The 20,779-nt window shown below is 36.4% G+C and overlaps 1 protein-coding gene across 3 annotated transcripts in view; it reads left to right on the forward strand.

Moving 5' to 3' along the window:
• Positions 1–20,779, forward strand: part of KLF12 (KLF transcription factor 12) — a 575,200-nt gene that overhangs the window by 427,704 nt on the left and 126,717 nt on the right. For all 3 annotated transcript variants that reach the window (XM_078070259.1, XM_078070258.1, XM_078070260.1), the window contains one exon: positions 7,757–8,303. In XM_078070259.1, coding sequence (XP_077926385.1) covers positions 7,757–8,303 — 547 coding nt within the window. The remainder of the gene's footprint in view (positions 1–7,756; positions 8,304–20,779) is intronic.

Raw genomic sequence — 20,779 nt, forward strand, 5'->3', positions numbered from 1 at the left:
TTGTTTAAAATCATGTGGACTCTAAAAATCTTGTAATATTTGGACTTGTTTAGCTACTTTTGTAGTGTATATAGATCTGTTTGGTTGATTAACGGACACTTCACCTATACAATACAGTGGCTGTTTTCATGCAGCCCTGCATCAGAATATCTTATGTGCAGTGCATTCAGTCAAGTCACTTCTGAGAGTTATAGTCATAGATTAGGTTGTGTTGGAAGTTTTAGTTCTTTTTTTTTTTTAAGTATTTATTCATTTACTTTAGAGATAGAGTGAGGGGAGCGGGAGAGGGAGAAAGAGAAGTAGACTCCCCACTGAGCGACACGGGGCTGAAATCAAGAGTTGGACACTCAAATAACTGAGCCACCCAGGCACCCCTGGAATTTTTAGTTCTAAGAGGGGGAGCTCATTTGCTTCTATCCCACACTAACCAGTATTACTTAAAAGCACTTAATGCCCTTAATACAATCTATAAAACAATGGTATGAGTTTGGAATTATATTACTCTTTTGTAGGTAGATAAACTCACATGTAGAGAATTTTAATGATACCAAGATGGCACAGCTAGTAAGTGACAGGGTAAGTCATGATTTCTTTTGTGTCCAAATCAAATTTTCTTTCTATAATGACCACACTGCATGCTTATAAAGCAAAGGTTATCCTAACAGTTAAACCACGAGCTATGTAATGTTAGGTCATTTTATAATCTTTTCTAAAAACTACCATGAGATTATTTCTCAACAAGTTTATAAAGATAAAATGAAATATAATTTGTTTAAATGCTGGCTGGCTGGATGAGTAGATGAGTGGATAGATAAATGGATAGTTGGAACATCCTGTTTGTGTGTGTGTGTGCGCATGTGTGTAAAGGCTCTGCTTCTCTAAAAATCCTTGGGGCCATTAAAGATGAAATAGACGGCATGTAAATCATGGATAACACTTAGCAGAATATTGTCTAAGCAGTCCTTAACTATGACTACCCATAAGAATCTCTCGCGGGCTTTCCAAAGATGAGATTGTGTCCGGACATTTTTTCCTCTCTTGTTAAGATTACCAAGTGTTTAAAAGACATGACCAATATTAAAAGCACTTTTTAGTCATTGCCAGACCATAATAAAATTCAGCTGATGATAATGGCTGACTATAAGAAACACATCTAATACTATGGGTACCAGCATGTAGGAGGTTTTAGATTCATTTTTATATTCACTCAACAAAATGCCCAAAGCTAAAGTTCTATCTTAAGATGTATATTCAGGAAAAAGATTATCTTATTAGGAAAGCTCATGTGTAATCCCCAGATCACTGAAAGGAATATGTTCACTAGAATATTATGTAATAATAATTTATTGAGTGGATATTATGATTAAAATTGGCTTTCAGACTTTTGAAGAAAATAATATGTGACATTATAATCCTGTTTGTATTTATCTTTAGATTTTCACATATATATTTTATTAAGTATATTGTTACGTTTATCTTGTTGCTCTTGGTGTGTATGCAGTAATTTGTTAAGACATTTTATTTTAAAAAATATTTTATTATTACCCTTTCAAGGAATAATAGGTAATCCTTTGGAAAGATCATATGTATGTAATCATTTACATTATAAAATGTTTCTAAAGTGATGAATTACACCTCAGCCCTTGGTTTGTAAACCTATGTGGGAATCTTGTGTCTAACTACATAGGTAGGAGGAGATAAATTTGTGGTGGAAATAGTCATTATTTCCAAAATTAGAATTCCAGATATATCTAATGCAGAAAAAAAAAGAGAAAAATCAAGACTGTTTTTGATGATAGCATGTACTTCATGAAGTATTTTACTATTCTAATGATAAATCAGTTGAGATACTTTATGAAATTAATTACTCTCATTCTCTTTGACAGAAGTCCAGTATTTGTTTAAAATCTGCATGTGTTTAGGAGTGTTGTTTCTTTTAATGATGTTGAATATATTAAGTGTTTGATCATCGTTTCCACATCAGGACATCAACAGCAAAATTCAGCTGAAGTCATCACTCCCAGACAAAAATCTTGGTGGGCTTTTATTTAAACAAACAACAGGGGCACTTAGTTGGCCCTGTGATGAGTAGTCCATCAGTGTTGTAGCAAGAATTGAGTCGTTAGTAATCAAGGGTAAAATTTTAGCCTGGAATCCTTTCTTTGTTTTGTTTGTTTTTTTAACAGAAGTTTCTCTATGGTGCTTAAAACTTCTGACTTTTCTTTATTTCTAATCTTTTCAGCATTCCTACCCCGTATATGTTTCCTGGGAACACACCATATCTTCTCTCTCTCAGATACTTGTATAGGCATTGCTCATTGTATCATGCTTTGCTTTACTGCACTTCACAGATACTGCTGGTTTTTTTTTTTTTTCTTAAACCAATTGGGGTTTGTGGCAAACCTGCCTCTAAGCAAGCCTCTTGGTGCCACTTCTCCAATAGCATTTGCTCACTTTGTGTCTCTGTGTCACATTTTGGTAATTTTCACAACATTTAAAACTTTTCGTTATTAAATTTGTTGTGGTGATCTGAGATCAGTGATCTTTGACGTTACTATTGTACTTGGTTTGGGGCACCACAAATTGCACCCATATAGGACAGCATACTTAATCAGTACGTGTTGTGTGTGCTCTGACTCCTCCACCCATCAGCTGTTCCCCGTCTCTCTCCCTCTGCTTGGGCGTCTCTATTCCCTGAGACACAACAGTATTGGAATTAGGCCAGTAGTAATCCTATAGTGGCCTCTGCGTGTCCAAGTGAAAGGAAGAGGCATATGTCTCTCACTGTCAATCCAGTGCTAGAAATGCGGCAGCTTAGTGAAGGAGGCTTGTCAAAAGCCAAGACAGGTTGAAAACTAGGCTTCTTGTACCAAACAGTTAGCCAAGTTGTGAATGCAAAGGAAACATTCTTGAAGGAAATTGAAAGTGTTAGCCAGTGAACACATGAAAGGTAGGAAAGTGAAACAGCCTTATTTCTGATAGGGAGAAAGTTTTAGTGGTCTGGATAGAAGATCAGTCCAGCCACAACATTCCCTTAAGCAAAGCTTAATCCAGAGCAAGGCCCTAACTCTTGAATTCTCTGAAAACTGAAAGAGGTAAGGAAGCTACAGAAGAAAATTTGAAGCTAGGTTGGTTCATGAGGTGTAAGGAAAGAAGCCATCTCTGGAACATAAAAGTGTGAGGGGAAACAGCAAGCACTGATGGAGAGAAGCAGCAAGTTCTCCAGAAGATCGGGCTCAGATCATTCATGAAGGTGGCTACACTAAACAACAGATTTTCAACATAGACAAACAACCTCCTCTTGGAAGAAGATGCTATCTGGGACTTTCATAGGTGAAGAGGACAAGTCAGTGCCTGGCTTCAAGGGACAGGCTGACTCCAGTTAGAAGCTAATGCAGCTGGTGACTCAAGTTGAAGCCTATGCCCATTGACCATTCCAAAAATCCTACGGTCTGTGTTCCATAAGTGGAACAACAAAGCCTGGATGACAGCACCTCTATGTACAACATGGTTTCCTGAATCTTTTAAGCCCACTGTTGAGACCTACTGGTCAGGAAAAAGATTCCTTTCACAATATGACTGCTCATTGACAGTGCATCTGGTCACCCAAGAGCACTGATGGAGATGTGTAAAGAGATTAATGGTGTTTTTATCCCTGCTAATACAACATCCATTCTGCAGCCCATGGATCAAGGAGTCATTTCAACTTTCAAGTCTTATTATTTAAGAAATATATTTTGCGGGTGCCTGGGTGGCTCAGTTGGTTAAGCGACTGCCTTCGGCTCAGGTCATGATCCTGGAGTCCTGGGATTGAGTCCCACATTGGGCTCCCTGCTCAGCAGGGAGTCTGCTGCTCCCTCTGACCCTCCTCCCTCTCGTGCTCTCTCTCATTCTCTCTCACAAATTTAAAAAAAAAAAAAAAAGTTTTTTAAAAGAAATACATTTTGCAAGGCTGCATCTGGCGTGGACAGCGATTCCTCTGATGGATCTCGGCTAAATAAATTGAAAACCTTCTGGAAAGGATTCACCATTCTAGTTGCCATTAACAGCATTTGTGATTCCTGGGAAGAGGCCAAAATATCAACATTCACAGGAGTTTGGAGGAAGTTGATTCCAACCCTCATGGATGACTTTGAGGGGCTCAAGACTTCAGTGGCAGAAGTAACTGCAGATGTGATGGAAATAGCAAGAGAACTAGAATTAGAAGTGAAGGTTAGCATTTTTTTTAGCAATAAAGTATTTTTAAATTAAGGTATGTACATTGTTTTTTTTAGACATAATGGTATTGTACACTTGATAGACTACAGTTATTGTGTAAACATAACTTTTCTAAGTACTGGAAAGCCAAAAAATTCACTTGACATGCTCTATTACAACATTCACTTTATTGCCACGGTCTGGAGCTGAACCCACAATATGTCTGATGTACACCTGTAGGCCTTTTATTTAATTTCTAGCTGCTCCAAATACTTCTCATTTGGTGTTTTCCTCGGTCTCTCAGAGCTCTTGTTGTCGCTCTTGGCCATCTGCTATGTTCCCATCACCTCACTGCTGCTACGTATTGATGGATTCTTACCTCAGAACCAATGCATTTCAGTTTTCACCTTTCTGAAAGTAAGGAGATAACTTCCAAATGATGATTTCAGAATCAAGTCTTTCAGGTCTTTTCTCTTTCCTAAACAAAGGAGCAAAAGTATGCCACAGATGTTTTGAAACCATATTTAAGTAGTCTTGCTAGCTTTCCATATACGTATGTGCAGCCTAAAGCTACAGGGTGACTTTACCTGCCACATCCCCATAGGAGAGATACAGATGGGCTGTGAGGATATAATGTTAGGTCAATACTGTAAACAGGTGAATGGTACAATAAAGATTTTGTTCTCTTTATACTGATGAGGCTTTGTTTGGGGACATATTGGCTGCATTCTACCTGCTACATATGAAGAAGGAACCAACATGTGCCTCTGCAGTGGTGATCCTTATAACTTCATGCATAATGTGTCCAACGTTCCAAAGACGATGTGTGTAGTCCAAGGGTTGGGTTTATCCTTGCTAATTTTTATAAGCATTTTCTGTATTTTGGTTTAAGCTCATGTAAAAGCTAAGTAGTTCTCACATATTTGAAAATACCTAGGGACTCTTAATATTTGGTCCTCATTGCTTTCCTAGGATATGCAACAGAATTATAAGAGGAACACTCTTCTTCTGTTGTTATAAAGCAGCTTAAGGAATAAATATTTTTCTTAGGGAGGGATTAAGCAGTTACCTCCAAAAGGTAGACTCCTGTTCATATCTAGAAAAGTTGAAGTCATTCACAAAGCTCAGTACACTTGATGTCTCAGAACCCATCTCTACAAATAAGCTCCATATTTACCAGCTCTTGTATTGTCATAATCCATTAGTCTTTTGTTTACATTACGAAATGTTCCTACAGTGGTGACTTACACCTCAGCCCTTGGTTTGTAAACCTATGTAGAAACCTCGTGTCTAACTAGATAGAATAATCGCTGTTTCCAAAATTAGAATTCTGGATGTACCTAATAGAGTAAGAAGAGAAACTAATCAAGACTGTATTTGAGGTCAAATAGTGTTTCATGACGTGCTTAATAACATATTTTATAATTTTAATAACAGACCATTTGGGATATTTTATAAAAGCAGCCTCAAGAAAGAATTTTTATGTGGGTATAACATACTAATAAGAAATATCTTAGATTGTTCTAAAAAGAAATTAAATGAGGGGCGCCTGGGTGGCTCAGTCATTAAACGTCTGCCTTCGGCTCAGGTCATGATCCCAGAGTCCTGGGATCGAGCCCCGCATCGGGCTCCCTGCTCAGCAGGAAGCCTGCTTCTCCCTTTCCCACTCCCCCTGCTTGTGTTCCCTCTCTCCTATTTCTCTCTCTGTCAAATAAATAAATAAAATCTTTAAAAAAAAAAAAGAAGAAATTAAATGATAATGCTGGGAATCAATTGGAATACTGTTCTAGTTAGAAGAGTAGATAATGCTAATAGCTTTTTTAAAAGTAGCTCAGTTTATGGTATTTGTGGGGTTTTTTGTTTCTTAATGTCTGAAAAGATTTAAAGAGTTATTTCTCAGTTTCAACACATAGAATGAAATCTTGGCATGGAGAATTTCATGCAGTAGATATTTTGGATGGTTTATTTTTATATTTTCTAATTTTCTTCCTTTTTTGTGGATAAGTAATCATCTTAGCCTAGAAACAAACAAACAAACAAAAAATCAACCCATTTCCCTTTTTAGTTGATCTGGTACCATTGTTGACTTATTATCTTGTTGAATAGAATTCCCTTGTACTACTGCCTATTGTACATTTTGAATGGAGCTATAATTTATATTCTATAAAAAAAGGTTTTAAGAAACATGTTTTGTTCCTTTAAGTGTATGCTCACATTTTAGGGGGAATAGCAAACCAAGATCTTTTATTAAACAAAGAATGAAATGAACTGATTTAATACAATTTTAGACATTATTGTTCTGATACCATAATGAAGCTGAAAAAAAGTTTTTGGTCTTCGTATAAAAGAACATCAGTGCCTATGTTAGCCTGGCGAAATTAGATATAACCAAAATAATCTGTCACAATCTAATTTTCTCTGGTAAGCCTAGCCTGACACATGCTAATAGAATTATTAGGCCATTTTAGGCCTTTGAGGTGGGCATTCAATGAATACTTGTTTAATTTATGAATGAATAAGTGTAAGGATAAATTATATTCACGTCCAGTAATAAAATGTTGAGTCCATTAGTCTGGGTAGAATCTTGGATTTATTATTGTTATTATTTAAAATTTGCTCATTAAAACTGAAAAGAATAAAAATGACCTTATACAAAATTATCTTTATGTTAAGTTAAATAAAATACTCATGAACAATTTAAAATTTCCAGAATAAGTTTTTTCTAAAATCATTATTTCCTAAAATGTTTGTTGTAGTCGTTGTGTACATTGTTTTGAGAAAAAAATATTATCACTAAGAGTTAAAACATAACCCAATTGTTAGAACACATTTATATTTAATAATTTAGCAGTTGTGCCCCTTTTCAGTGCTGGTCATGAGAATGGCGTGAGAGCTCTTGCACCATATATGAAAGTTGAAATGTGGTGGTTTTTCCCAGTATTGTTGCTAGGTAATTTTATGCCTCCAGATTACGATAGTGTTGAGTAAGGGTTAGAACCATGAAATTGTAGAATTGTAGAGCTGGAAAGGGTGTTTAAGTTTATCTGATCAAAATTCCCATCGCTTTATAACTGAGGAAAAATGAGACTCATAAATGCAGGATGGGTCAAGCCAACAACATGAATGCTTTTAATGAAAATATTTGTTATTTTAAATAAATAAGCTGTTGTATTTATACAGTTGTAAGTAGGTAATGCTTTGCATACTGCCCTTGTCTTTTAGAGGTTTTATGTAAAACTGCTGTTCATTTTGGGCTTCTTGTGGCCTCTTTTCTCCTCCATGGAGCACTCGTTTCCCTGGATCTTAACAACTGTGGTGTCTCTCACAATAGGATGAAAATGTCTTTATAGCAGAGGCCTTGTTTTACACTGTTTTGTACTTTTGTACCTCAACTCTAATCATGATGACTGTCACAGAGCAGTTCTTCAAATATTTGGGGAATGAGTAGTGTCTCATAGCAGTAAGAGAAAAATTAATAAGCACTCCAGTCATAAACCTTGCCATCTATTAAATATGTGATTAACAGAGATCAATATGTGTCCCCTTTTTCTCCCCACAGTCTCCAAACGTCCACAACTACCCCGATATGGAAGCTGTTCCCCTGTTGCTAAATAATGTGAAAGGGGAGCCCCCAGAGGACTCGTTATCTGTAGATCACTTCCAAACACAAACTGAGCCAGTGGACTTGTCAATCAACAAAGCCAGGACATCCCCCACAGCCGTTTCATCCTCCCCGGTTTCCATGACAGCATCCGCCTCCTCGCCTTCTTCAACTTCAACCTCTTCATCGTCTTCTAGTCGTCCAGCCTCCTCCCCGACTGTTATCACATCAGTATCTTCAGCATCTTCTTCGTCAACAGTATTAACTCCAGGGCCCCTTGTAGCCTCCGCCTCTGGTGTGGGAGGCCAGCAGTTTTTGCACATTATCCATCCTGTACCGCCTTCAAGTCCCATGAATTTACAGTCTAACAAACTGAGTCACGTTCACCGCATCCCTGTGGTGGTACAGTCAGTGCCTGTTGTCTACACAGCTGTGCGGTCACCTGGAAATGTGAACAACACTATCGTAGTGCCGCTTTTGGAGGATGGGAGAAGCCATGGCAAAGGTAAGGGACACAAGCGAAGCTTTGATTTATTTCGGCACTAGAGGCAACTATGCCTTTTTTCAGCGAGCTGCCCCTAAACCGTGTGCAAGCACACCACATCCAAAGAGGTTCTGTGCACAACACAGACGTCAGCTGATCAACACGGTTTAGTATGAACCAACCGCGTGTTGGCATTGGTATCTGCTTCAGTGTTCTTTAGTCTATATTTTTACGTATCAAGTCATTTAATGTTAGAATTCAAATGTCTTCATTTGCAAAATAATGTTTACCTTCAAATGCTCAGATGGAAAGGATAATCTATATTTAGCATAACTGCTTGTAAGTTGAGTCGCCATTAAAATAATTCTGAAGTTAGGTTTTTGACTACAAAAGCCTCATGTAGCTTGAGGTCTTAGTGTAAGTTATTGTCATTTTAAATAACAGTATGACTCAGTATGATGGAATATTTCAAAATGCAATATTAAAATTCCCTTCTAGGACTTAGAAGGCAGGAAGATACTTTGCTACGTAACTCTATTTAATAATACCTAGTTACCTGATTTTATATATGGCAGTTATGCAGTTGATCATGAAGTTGCTTTCCTACTTCTAAGCTCTTATTTTTTTTTCCAATTTTTACCAGAAGGAATTAAAGTAGCATCATGCTGTCGATTTGTTCCTCCTTTATCATGAATCTACAAAATAAGCCACCCTTCTATAGAAATGTAAAATGCCCATAATCATTGACTCATTCCCTCTAAGACTAAACACATATGCATGTGTTTTGTCTTCAGGGCCAAGAAATGATGACTGTTTAAGACATACGTTGTATTTTTTTTTGCTTTGATACCATATTACTACTGAGGCCCATCATTAAAATATGATTGATGAAAACATAAACATTGCCTTCTCATAAAATACTAGTAAACGTGGATTTTTATAGTTCTCCTATAAGGTAGGATTCAATGCATAGAAACAACAGTTGATTGTGAAGTTAGAGAAATTTTTGCAAACAGACTCTACAAAATTGCATCCATCTTTGGCAAGTTATTGTTTTATCTGCATCAAGTTTCTTCATAGCACATGAAATGAATTTTATCTTCTCAGTATTACCAAGTGAAAATATCACATGATTCACAGCACTAAGAGATTTTTAGACTGCAGACTTGAGATGTAGCCATTCCATGCTTAATGTGGAGACCTCTGTCTTTTGTGCTGTTTCAGGCAAAGGCCATTAACTAGTCCCACCACCATCTTAGTGAATAGGTAGAAGAAAAAGAGGTATGAAGTAATCTCTTGGATTTTACTTTAGTTGAACCCCCTCTGATGATACTAACACTTCTGATCAAAAGGAGCTAACCAATTTGAATAATAACATAACTGAAGGCCACATTAGGTATTTATTTTCTTTCATAATTTAAAGATGTATTTACAAATTTTTTAAGAATTAGGAATTAACAAAGAGCAAAAGTGGAACCTTGCATATTGCATTACTTTATATATGTGTGTATGTGTATACCATAGAATCCAGTCCTTGTACCATACCCCTTAAGGGAAATACTGCTTTAATTGTGAAGATGATTGATGAAGATTTTAATGTTGTTCATGACTTCTTTTTTTTTGTACAATTTTGATGTACTAATGAAGGAAACAAAATAGATATCTCTTTTATGGGAGAGATTATTTTTACTTAAGGTGATTGCTATAGAAAGTATATTGCCAAAATTTAATTTTCTGGAAACTATATCTCTGCAGAAGAACTTTGTTCGACTCATGCTATAATTTGCTTTCAAGTGTATTTGTTAGTTTCATGCCATGTTTTTTACTCAGCAGTTTTCTCATGCCAAGAATAAAAAGTGATATAATCATAAATCCCCTGGCCTGTGATATGGACATTAGGAGCATGAGATTCAGGATCAGGAATCTGAGCTAGACTTAGTCCCCTAACTTACAGCTTTGGACTGGGAAGTGCTCTTCAAAGATTAAATGGGGATAATAACATGATCTATCCTTGAAGATTATTGAGGAGATTAAGTAAGAGCTTAATGTCTAGGTTAATCAACTATCAACAAAATGTTTGCAATTATTTATTATTATTTACCTCCACCCTGAAATACTCGAAGCAGTAATGTTCAGAAATTTTTTCTCTGTCATATAAAAACAAAGTTGGAAGGAAAAAAAATACCAAATTTACAAATGAAAAACTGCTCCCAAGAAATTAGTATAGAAATGCTTCTGTAAGTTGTTACTACAAGTTATAAGGTTTGAGCGTGTACTATGAGAAATTATCTAGAAACATCCCATATTTTCTATTTTTATTAGTTTGTATTATGTTTTTATAATCACCATATTATACAAATATTGCTATAGCAATTTATAAGGGTTTTTTTTAATTGTTTAACTGATGAATTTGATGATGGTAAAAGTGTCTAGTGGAGGAGGCCTGCCTACCTCACAGAATGAATAAAAGAAAGGGCATTTCAGTAATTCTTCAGGCCTTTATTTTGTGCATATGCAGCTGGGCACTGGGCCAACAATGAAATGGCTAAGTGATAAAGGGAGCCCCTATTCCATTCCAATGTAGGACTTGTATATCTGGTATGGATAAGCAAAAGAAAATATGATAGGGGAGTTGGATTTTCAAAATGCTAATAATAAAATTTACAAAACTAACTCATATAAATGCAGATGATTGTACCGGCTAGTTATTTTTAAAGTTGTTATAACACATCTGGTCTCTGGTAGAGAAATCGTTTACCTTATCTATCGTGTTACACAAAGACCTGTGAATGTACCCATCCATGTTTTAAGATGACGTATCATGTGAATTGAGTCATTTGTCCATTCAAGTATTTATTGAGCATCTGTCAATGTAGTAAATATTTTATTGGTCCAAGGATACAGTGTTGAACAAAACAGATGCTGTTTCTATCTCAGGGTGCTTATAGTCTACTGGGAAGTATTGACATTAAACAAACAAACAAAAAATCATATAATTAACTGATAATTATGGACATTCTGTGCTTAAGTTGGATTAAAATGTAGACTACTCATGGATTTGCCCAGGGGAGAGAGTTTAATTATAATTGCAGATGGAGAAGGTTGTATTTGATAAAAGTATTTTCACAGTGGGTATTATATATGGTTGGAAATGTTTCCACTGTGAAACTCAGAGCGGGTGGTTAGGGTTTGGGGATGCGGTAGGGTGAAACGTTCACATGAATATGCTTGACTAACAACAGAAGGATGTGAGAAAGCTTTCCATTGAGGATAGAAACAGCCCATCCAAGTACTTAAAGAATATTGGTCTAAAGGCATGACAAGTTGTTAGCTAGCTCTGTGCACTGACGTATCTCAGTTCAGCCTTGAACATGGTATGTGATCTGAAGAAAACATACTCTGGAAGGTATAGCAAACAGACAATTTAGGCTAGAGCTACGAAGAGGGAGGATGTCAGAGAAGGTCTCCCGGGGAAGACATTTTCCCTCTTGATACCAAAAAGACAGAGTGGCAGTTGGCCTCCAAAGCGGTTGTGCTGAGAAATGGGAGCTCTCTATGTAGAGGGAAGAACAGCCGATGGACTGATCTGGCCCGAGTTTTGTTACTATGTAATCTGAGACACATTATTTGTAAACAAGACCCTGAAGGGATTATTTGACCTTGTAAAGGAGTTTCAGTCCAGCCTGGGGAAGTTTTTGGTAGATTTCCCAGGAGATTTTCATTAGTTTTTACAGATACTTAGTAGCATAAAAGCCTAAGGGTCATAACAAATCACAAGCAAAGTTGTTCTTGGTTTGTAATTGCCTGGATGAAGGCAAGTTTTGGAATGTCCCCTCCCTTCCTCCCATCCTTCCCGTGGACATACTATATGCCAAGTAAAATTCAAGGTTCCAAGATGAGCAAGTGCCTACTGTAATAGGCCTTACTTTCTAATGTAAGAGGCAAACAATTTATGTCAGATGGGGTAAGAGCTATGAAGAAAAATAAGCCATGATAAGGGGATGGAAAGTCAAAAGAGAGGAGTGCAATTTTAGGTACAATCTGGCCTACCTGAAATGTAAGGTATGATAATATACTGATACGACATATGATACCATATCAGTATATGGTATCATATACCATATGATATACATATGGATAAGCAAAAGAAAATATGATAGGGGAGTTGGATTTTCAAAATGCTGATAATAAAATTACAAAACCATATACCAGTATGATAATAATACCTGGGGAAGACTTTTACAGAAAGAGAGAACTGAAAGTTCACAGACCCCGAGGCATGAAGGGTGCATGGCTAGTGTGAGAAGAACTACAAGGCAGCTGGTTGGAACAGGAGGGGAATGAGCAATGGAAGAGCAGTGGATACGAGACCAGAGGGGTGAATAGGGCCAAATCATGTATGGCCTCAAAGAACGTGGTTAGGTTCCTTAGTTTTTTCCTAAATATGGTGGAAAGCCACTGGAACTGGACCTGTGAGCAGGAAAGTGACATGACTACCTTTTACATTCTTCCTTTTGTAAGAATCACTGAATCACTGCTCAATGAGGACTGAGAATTGGGTATCTGGCAAGGGTGCAGTTCACTGGTGACACTGACAGTGTGTCAGCAGAGTGGTGGGGACAAAGGACTGACTGAAGTGAGTTTGCATTCAGATGGGAGGTGAGGGGAAGACTGAAAGTCTAGGCAGCTCTTTGGAATAGCTCTGCAGGAAACAGTTGTAGTAGAGAAATGGATAGTGGGAGAGCCTCTTAGGCACTTAAGGGAAGGATTTAAAAAGAGGGAGATATTATAGCCCATTTGTATGATATCAAGAATAATCCAATAGAGAGTTGAAATGGGTAATTCTAGAGAGGGAAGAACTGTAGAAGCAAAGTCTTTAAATGCATGTTAGTTGCTTCTATTATACTGTGGAAGTAACCTATATCTTGCAGTAATTTATCTGAATTCTAAAGTTAGCTTAGTAGATTGACAAAGTTTTTAGGAAAAAAAAGATACATGATGGAAAGTGAAAGGAAATACAAAATCAGCAGATAATCATCTGGGCTTGATAATGAAAAGCAAACAAATGAAAGTTCAATAAAATTTGGGTCCATTGGGAGTTATAAAAGTGATACCAGAATTAACATAAGATCAAACATTTCTTGTTCATCACCTAGTGGAAGGTATAGAATAATTCAAAATAAACCCAAAATTCTTTGCATTTGTTGTTTAAAACTATTTTTTTATATCTGAGTATTAATGAATGTTACATTTTAGAACAAAATACTTAAAGAGCAATGCCACAACCAGTCTGTGAAGATCCAGCTGATGAGCTAGGGAAAAAAAATGGACTTATCTCCTCCCTCCCATACCTGAGCTGGTCCTTCCTCCAAATAGGTGAAGGAACAGGTAATAGCACCTTGATGCCCAGGAATGAGGCTCAAGCAAGGGTGTGATTGATCAGTGGCTTTGGAATAATCAGAACTGAAAAAGCCTAGGGCAGCAAGGGAGGGCGGATTTCCTTGACCACTATCCCATTCTTCTGTGCATGTGACCATCATAAAATAGACTGCCTAGAGGGCCAGAGTTCAGCTCCAGTTTCCTATACAGCCACATTTTCTTCCATGAAAATGCAATCCCAGCAGCCTGGTCTACCAGAATTGTATAAAACATATTTATTGCATTAGGAGTCTATTGTAATGGTGTCATACTTGAAAAACAACTCCTTATGGGTTATGAGTGCATTATTCTGGACTTAAAACAATTATGCTGTTAGATCCTTGAGTAGAAAGTACTTTTTTTCCCCAAGATATCTGACTAGAGCATGTTGATGCTGCTGTGAAGAAACCAGCCCCATTTGGGCATGTAATTCCTTTGGTCATCTTTTTTAAGAGTGTTGTGGGTTTTTTTTTATTATATTTAGATGAAGTGAAGAATCCTCCAAAAATATACCTTATTTTCATAGCACTCATTCAGGAGTTTCAAAGGGATGTGGTCGTGGGCAAATTTGAAATACTCACACCCCATTTTCTTCCCTACAGGCTGTTGCTTTTCTCAGCAGCCAACAGGAAGAAGCCACAAGTGTATTTTTAGTCCTGTGCCATTTCTATTTGTGAAAGGAAATATGGTCCTTGCAGTGATTGCTGCAGAGCTGGTTGGAGACTCTAGCTCTGGTTCCTCCTGACCATTGAGTGTGGCTATAGTTTTGCTCGCGTGAAACTCCCCATTTCAGATCTCTGCTTCATCCATTGTCTTCTGTCTGCTCTCTCACTTGTTGATGTTAAGGACGCCTTCTTTCAGGCGATGTTCCTTCTGCCATGGACTCACTTCCTCTGTCTACCTTACACATGCCTGTCCTCTTTTAGTTCACCATTCACTGGAATCCTGGCATCCTCTGTCCATATGACCGGAATAGTCCAGGCAGCTGTGACCTATGCTCATGTGTATGGTTGTCTTTGCTTGAGTGATTGAGCTACCACAGCTTCCTTTGGTAAGTTTATTCTTCGACTTAGGCTTAATTTTGAGAACTTCCAGATATAGATGATATTTTAGGCCTCCATTTGGTTTTTATTGACAAACCATTTAGTTATGTTCTTTCATTATTTTTTTTTAATGCTGCCTTTTGGGAAGTGGGACTGGAGTGTTGCTGACTTTCGGTTTACTCTTCTTAAATACAGACTTGATAGGACTTGAGTGTTTCAGTACTATCATCATAAAGCAAAGGCAGGAACTTGTTAAAGAGTGAGAAAGCCAGTCAGCTAATATTAATGAAAAATTGAGTTTTAAATAGGAGTTCAGAATATTTTATAGAGATGCATGGGTCATTTGTTGTTCGTGTTTACCTGATTTGCAACATGGAGTAGAAATTTATCGGTATCTTCTCACTTCTGGGCATGCACAGAGGTTGAATAGCTTCCTCCAAAAAACTGGCTTCTTAGGTTCTAGTTCATCTGAAATACCTTCAATCTGTTAATTTCTCTGCTTCATCTGGCATAGACTGGTTTAGTTCTAAGATTTGATGATAATAACCGGCTCAGAGAGGAGACAGAAATTACCTGTATTGTGCTAAGAGAATTAGCAGAAAAGAGAAAATTCTAGGTAAGCTCCTTGTAAACTGTAAAATGTCAAAGAGTGAGTTTGATTGGCTTTTTCCCCCACACAGATAAATATTAAATAAAAGCACAAAGCACAAAAGAAGAGAAAAAGGAGAAAGTAAGGACAGTAGATGGAATCCACATTGAGAGAGAGATGATACTTCACTCAGAGGTTACTCCTATTACTTAAGGAGGTGAAGCTCTAGAGAAAAATCTATGTATTAGAGAAAGTAGTTAAAGCAAGAATTTAACAAAATGGTCTCTGTTTCATTCTGCTGTAAATTGTCAGCCATCACACCATTTTAACTTACTGGAAAAGTTCCTCCTATAATAAAAAGATTGAATGTTTAAAAATTTAAATATGTGATATTTTACTAATAAATATTCTGATGTAGTTGCTACATTCATTTTTCACCACACCTGAGAAGTGTCTCAGGTGACATTTAATACATTGAACATTACATATTAGATTTTTGAAATATAATACCTTTCATTTCCTTTGTTGTTTCATTTTTTAAAAACAAATTTTTTCTTTCCTGAAAAATATAAAGTTACCGTATTATAATAAATATAAAAATATAGTTCTTGCTTAAATATAAAGCTTCCAATTTCACATAGTACAGGTGCTATTATGCCACAAGGATATTCCTACTTTACCAATTAGATTGCAGGTAGTTATAGAATCATTTTGATGATATTTGTATGTATACACTCATTGCAAGAGACCTTCAGAAATCTATGTGTATCTAAATATATCTGCATATCAAATGAGCATTTTATCCAATGACTCTTAAAACCTATAGGAACAAATGAAAGAAGGAAGACTAAGATCCAAGAGGGAAACTTAGTCTTAGAATCATTGCTAGCACTATTTTAAATTAGCTTCTTAATTATTTACAACTCTCTGGCTGTGCTTTCTGTCCCCTATTTGTTCTTATTCCCTTAATTCCTTTTCTGTTGCAAACTATAGAACTATTTTCTCAGCTCTTTCTCTTTGCCTGTTTTCCATTGTTAATGGAGAATTTGATTAACTGGTATTCTACTTTGTGTTCTTTAGAAAAGAACAAGTTGATAGTTGTCTATCTAATAAATAAAAGAAAAGCTACCAATTTACAGAGTAACAATCATATACTCAATTTTTTTAAATCATAGTTTATATGGAGGAAGTGCTACCCTGATGATTGGCCTGTTGTATGTGTTTTTCATGACCGGGTGGCTCCACCATCTTTTTTCTTCTCTTAATTCATTTATTCGACAAATGTTTATTGAACTGATCATATGGCCAAGAATATCCCCTGCTCCCAGCTATGGAGACTTTTAAAATAAAACTCCCCTTAAAAGCCAGCTTCAGTTTACAACACAATGAAACAATATTGTTCATACTGTGGGATTTTTTCCTGTTGAATCTTGAAGTCAATTGGGTAGCTCATAATGGGCAGTTTTAAAGAAACTAAATAAAATGGAGGCTTTTTCTGAGTATAGCACCCAAATAATTATTAACATTGTGAAACTTTTGTTTGGTAACCTATTTATTTACATACATCAAATGTGGTACTGTGAGAGAGAGAGAGAGAGAGAGAGAGAGAGAGAGAGAGAGAGTGTGTGTGTGTGTGTGTGTGTGTGTGTGTGTGTGTGTGTGTACCAAGTCATGTTGAAATACGCATTTCTTTGCTGTGGTTCCTGTCTAGAAAACTTGAAAAAGACTGCATTGGAGTTCTCACCTTTGCCTCAGCCCCTTCCGTCTTCTCCTTCCTGCACCCCCCTCTCAAAGTATCTGCCTTGGCACCACATTTTTTCTCTGCCTTCTCACTCTTCACCTTCCTTCCATTTGCTTATCTTCTCCCCTCTCCTGGCTGGCCTTCTCTATCTCCCTCCACCCCTCACCATTCTACCTATTTTTGACTCGACTCCTTTTTCTCTTCCGTATCTCACCAAATCACCTATCCTAGAGCTAATGTAGTATTATGGAACTAAGCCACTTGTGTTGAAAAATGACAGTCTTTGTACTGCCATCTAGTGGTAGAATTTTAAAGCAATGTAAGAGTCTGTAGTCTAGTTACTCTGATGGCTCCCAGATTTTCCCAGCTAGTTCAGGGTTGTAAGGGAGTACAATGAATATGCCCTTTTTAAGTAAAACTTGACCCTAAATTTGAAATATGACTTACCTGCTTCATTTTTACAGCTCTAGTATGTGAATTTTTTTTTGGAAAAGACTATATTTAACTTGGACCAGAAAAAAAAAAAAGCGTAGCTCCTACTCACTTGTCCCACTTTCCATCTTGTATATTTGTATGTGACTTCTGTTTACTTTCTGTGTATCTGTGCTTAGTTTTTTTTTTAAAACTATGGTTTATGTTTGTTGGATAAATGGAAACATATATGCCAACTTGTGTACTAGCCAACAAGTTTTGCTGAATGTCATAGAGAAAAAATAAAAGGTAAATGGTGAGTTATTCTCCATACAGCAAGAACTCAGAAAGACAGAAAATAGAAGAATTTGGTGAAACTGGAATAACTTGGAGAATTCATCAGAGGAACTACCTCCTTAGTTAGCTAGGGGCTTAGGAGAAAGAGGTTCAGTAGAAACGGGAGAATTAGAAAGAGAATCTCATGATATATGGGTTTCTCAGTTTCCTGGGGGAAAGAAGGACTTAGTGGGAGAGTAAGCTCCTCTGTTGACAAAAACTGTGGTTGTTTATATGTGTTATATATGTTTTTATAAATAGAATTTTATATACATTGTTCTAAATCTTCACTCGTATCGTATATAATAAAGGTATACATTGTTCTAAATCTTCACTCCTAGATTAAAATATATTGGGGTCTCCCAAAATCGATGTAACCTTCAGTAGCTAATGTTTCCCCAAACCAATGCATCGTGCCTGATACTAGTTAATGCTCAATAAATATTTATTGATTGAAGATATGAATGAATTAATAAATTAATGTAGTCTGGTATAGATACAGTGTTTCATATGAGATGCTTAGGAATGCTGTGACAGTGTTGGTCTATAGACCTAAACCCTAACCATAAAAGGATCTTTCTCTTACATGGTAAAGGAGAAGAAACAACATAAAATGATAACCAACAAGGCTCCTCATATCGTCAGTCTGGCCCCTGACACCTTCCACCCCAGTCTGTTGCCATTCTACCAAATACAAATACATCTCATGTCCCAGCTACAGTTTCCATGGCTTTTCCTGATGACTATTCTACCTTTACCCATACACTTTCCTTTTCCTGGAAGACCCTTTCTTTCTCTGGCAAAAGACCTGGCAAAAAAAAAAAAAAAAGGTCTTTTTTTCTAGAAAGGGACATACTAAATAAGGCAATTTATTTCATGTATATATATATATATATATATATATGAAATTTTATGTGTGTATATATATAGGCTCAATATATTTGGTTCAATATGTAATATATAATATAAAATATAATTATATCTATATCATTCATTGCTTTATTACCTTATCCAGTGTCTAGTACACAATGAACACTAAGTGTCTGCAGAACGAATGAAAACCATTCCTAAAGCTGTTACTATTTTATGTCATTGTGCCTTCTGTAATTCCCTGGCATTCTTGCATACATTGTTTCTAAGGTTGTTTTATTTCATAGTACTTAATGTTAAAGAATGATATTTGGTGGTACATTATAGATGCTTGCTATGATTTAGATTTTAATAGTTTCTGGAGTTGAACTCAACCCTGTGGGTGAAAAGTATTCTTATGACTTCGAAATGGTCTTAATGAAAAGATATTGATATTGCCGTGTGAAAATTATAGTCCTTATTTATTCTTTTACCCTCAGGTAAAATATTTTACCTGTGAAACTAGGATAAATAATGGCTTTGATTGGATTCAGGCAATTAATAGAGTCTGCTATAGGTTTCTTATATAACAGTAACACCAATTTCATTTCCTAGTCAGGGTGAAACAATTATACCTCCTACCCCACTGCAGTTAACTGCATCAGCATCATAGTACCATAAAATCTCAATAAAATCTGAAAACTGTGGAGTATGGATAATCCCACTATAAATTGTAATAAAAATTACCCCTCCAGACTCTATATTCTCTCCATTAAGTTCATAGACACTGTCTCTTTGTACATAAAGTTTTATGAAATAAATCGACCAGTTCTCCTGTCCTTACCATATAGCAAGCTGCTTTGATTTAAAAGCTGATAATGGTACAATCAGATTTTGGTGTTTGCAGTGCATTTTAAAAACATAAATTTCATCTAACGAACCTTAGGTAGAAGGAAAATGCTGCTTTTATTTGCACTATGCGGTGAATGTCTCTTTGTGAGAAAGAATAAATGACATATTTCCCGTGGTGGGCCTATTTGTTGCAGCCATAAAACAAAGATTTGATTTCCTTCCACACATCTCTAATCTTAAAGGTATATTAAGCAAACCCAAGCACAAATCTGAAACAGCTCTGTCTGAATTGTTTCAAATCTTCTGTGTTTAGAAGGGATTGTCAATTTTGTGATTGCATTTTTGTCTCTCTGTGCTAAATCCAAGGGCTCCCTAATCATCTCTGGTGTGGCCTTTGTCAGGAGTGGATGTTTTAAATCAGTCCTCTATAAACACAGAGCCCTTTAAAACAGAGGAACCCTTCTAGAAACCTAGGTTGTAAATCCCCAGAGAACATGAATTAGACTCTAGAGGAAGTCATATGTTATAATGAAGGTAGAGTAGGTGGCATTTGAGGTCGAAAGTTAAAGAAGCATAAGATTTTGCTACTCAGAGTAGGTAGAAGTATTCCAGACCAGGAAAAGAGTGAATAATGAGGGCCGAGGATGGAGGGTACTTTATATAAAGAATGAGGAAAAGTGTGGTTTTCACTGAATTGTAGGATGTAATGCACTCACACGCACATTCACTGCATAGAGTATAAAACACATACTGCTTGCATGATATATACTATGAATTACTTACAGGAGAGGATCTGAGAGACTTTCCCTGAAAAAGAAAGCCTTTTAACTCTTAGTTTAGATATACTTCTTACATTCTTTGTGAATATGATTTCCAGCTGTGCATAGAGAGAAACTAGTGAATAAGATCTGCAAAGGAAAAATAGCCAAGAGGAATATTTCTCAATTTTTTATTTTTATAATTTGGTTCCGCCGAAATATTGTCTTGTTAGATGTTTTTATGTTTTCCCAGTAGCCACAAAAATTGTGTAGCATTTCTCTTTCTGTAGTTTTCCTTAATATAAGAAAATAGATCTACGGATTTTGTATTACCAGTCTACAAATGCTCGATACCCTCTATCTGCCATCCCCCTGCCCAAATTAGGAAACTCCCTTTTGTAGGTAGGCTAAGAGCAAAAAGTGACAGCTAAAAAAGAAGGTGTCAAAATTATTATTAAAATAAGACTTCGAAAAATCACAGCAAGGTCTTTTGGGATTAG

The sequence above is a fragment of the Halichoerus grypus genome, chromosome 4 (genome assembly GCF_964656455.1).
Source record: "Halichoerus grypus chromosome 4, mHalGry1.hap1.1, whole genome shotgun sequence".
Classification (NCBI taxonomy): Eukaryota; Metazoa; Chordata; class Mammalia; order Carnivora; family Phocidae; genus Halichoerus; species Halichoerus grypus.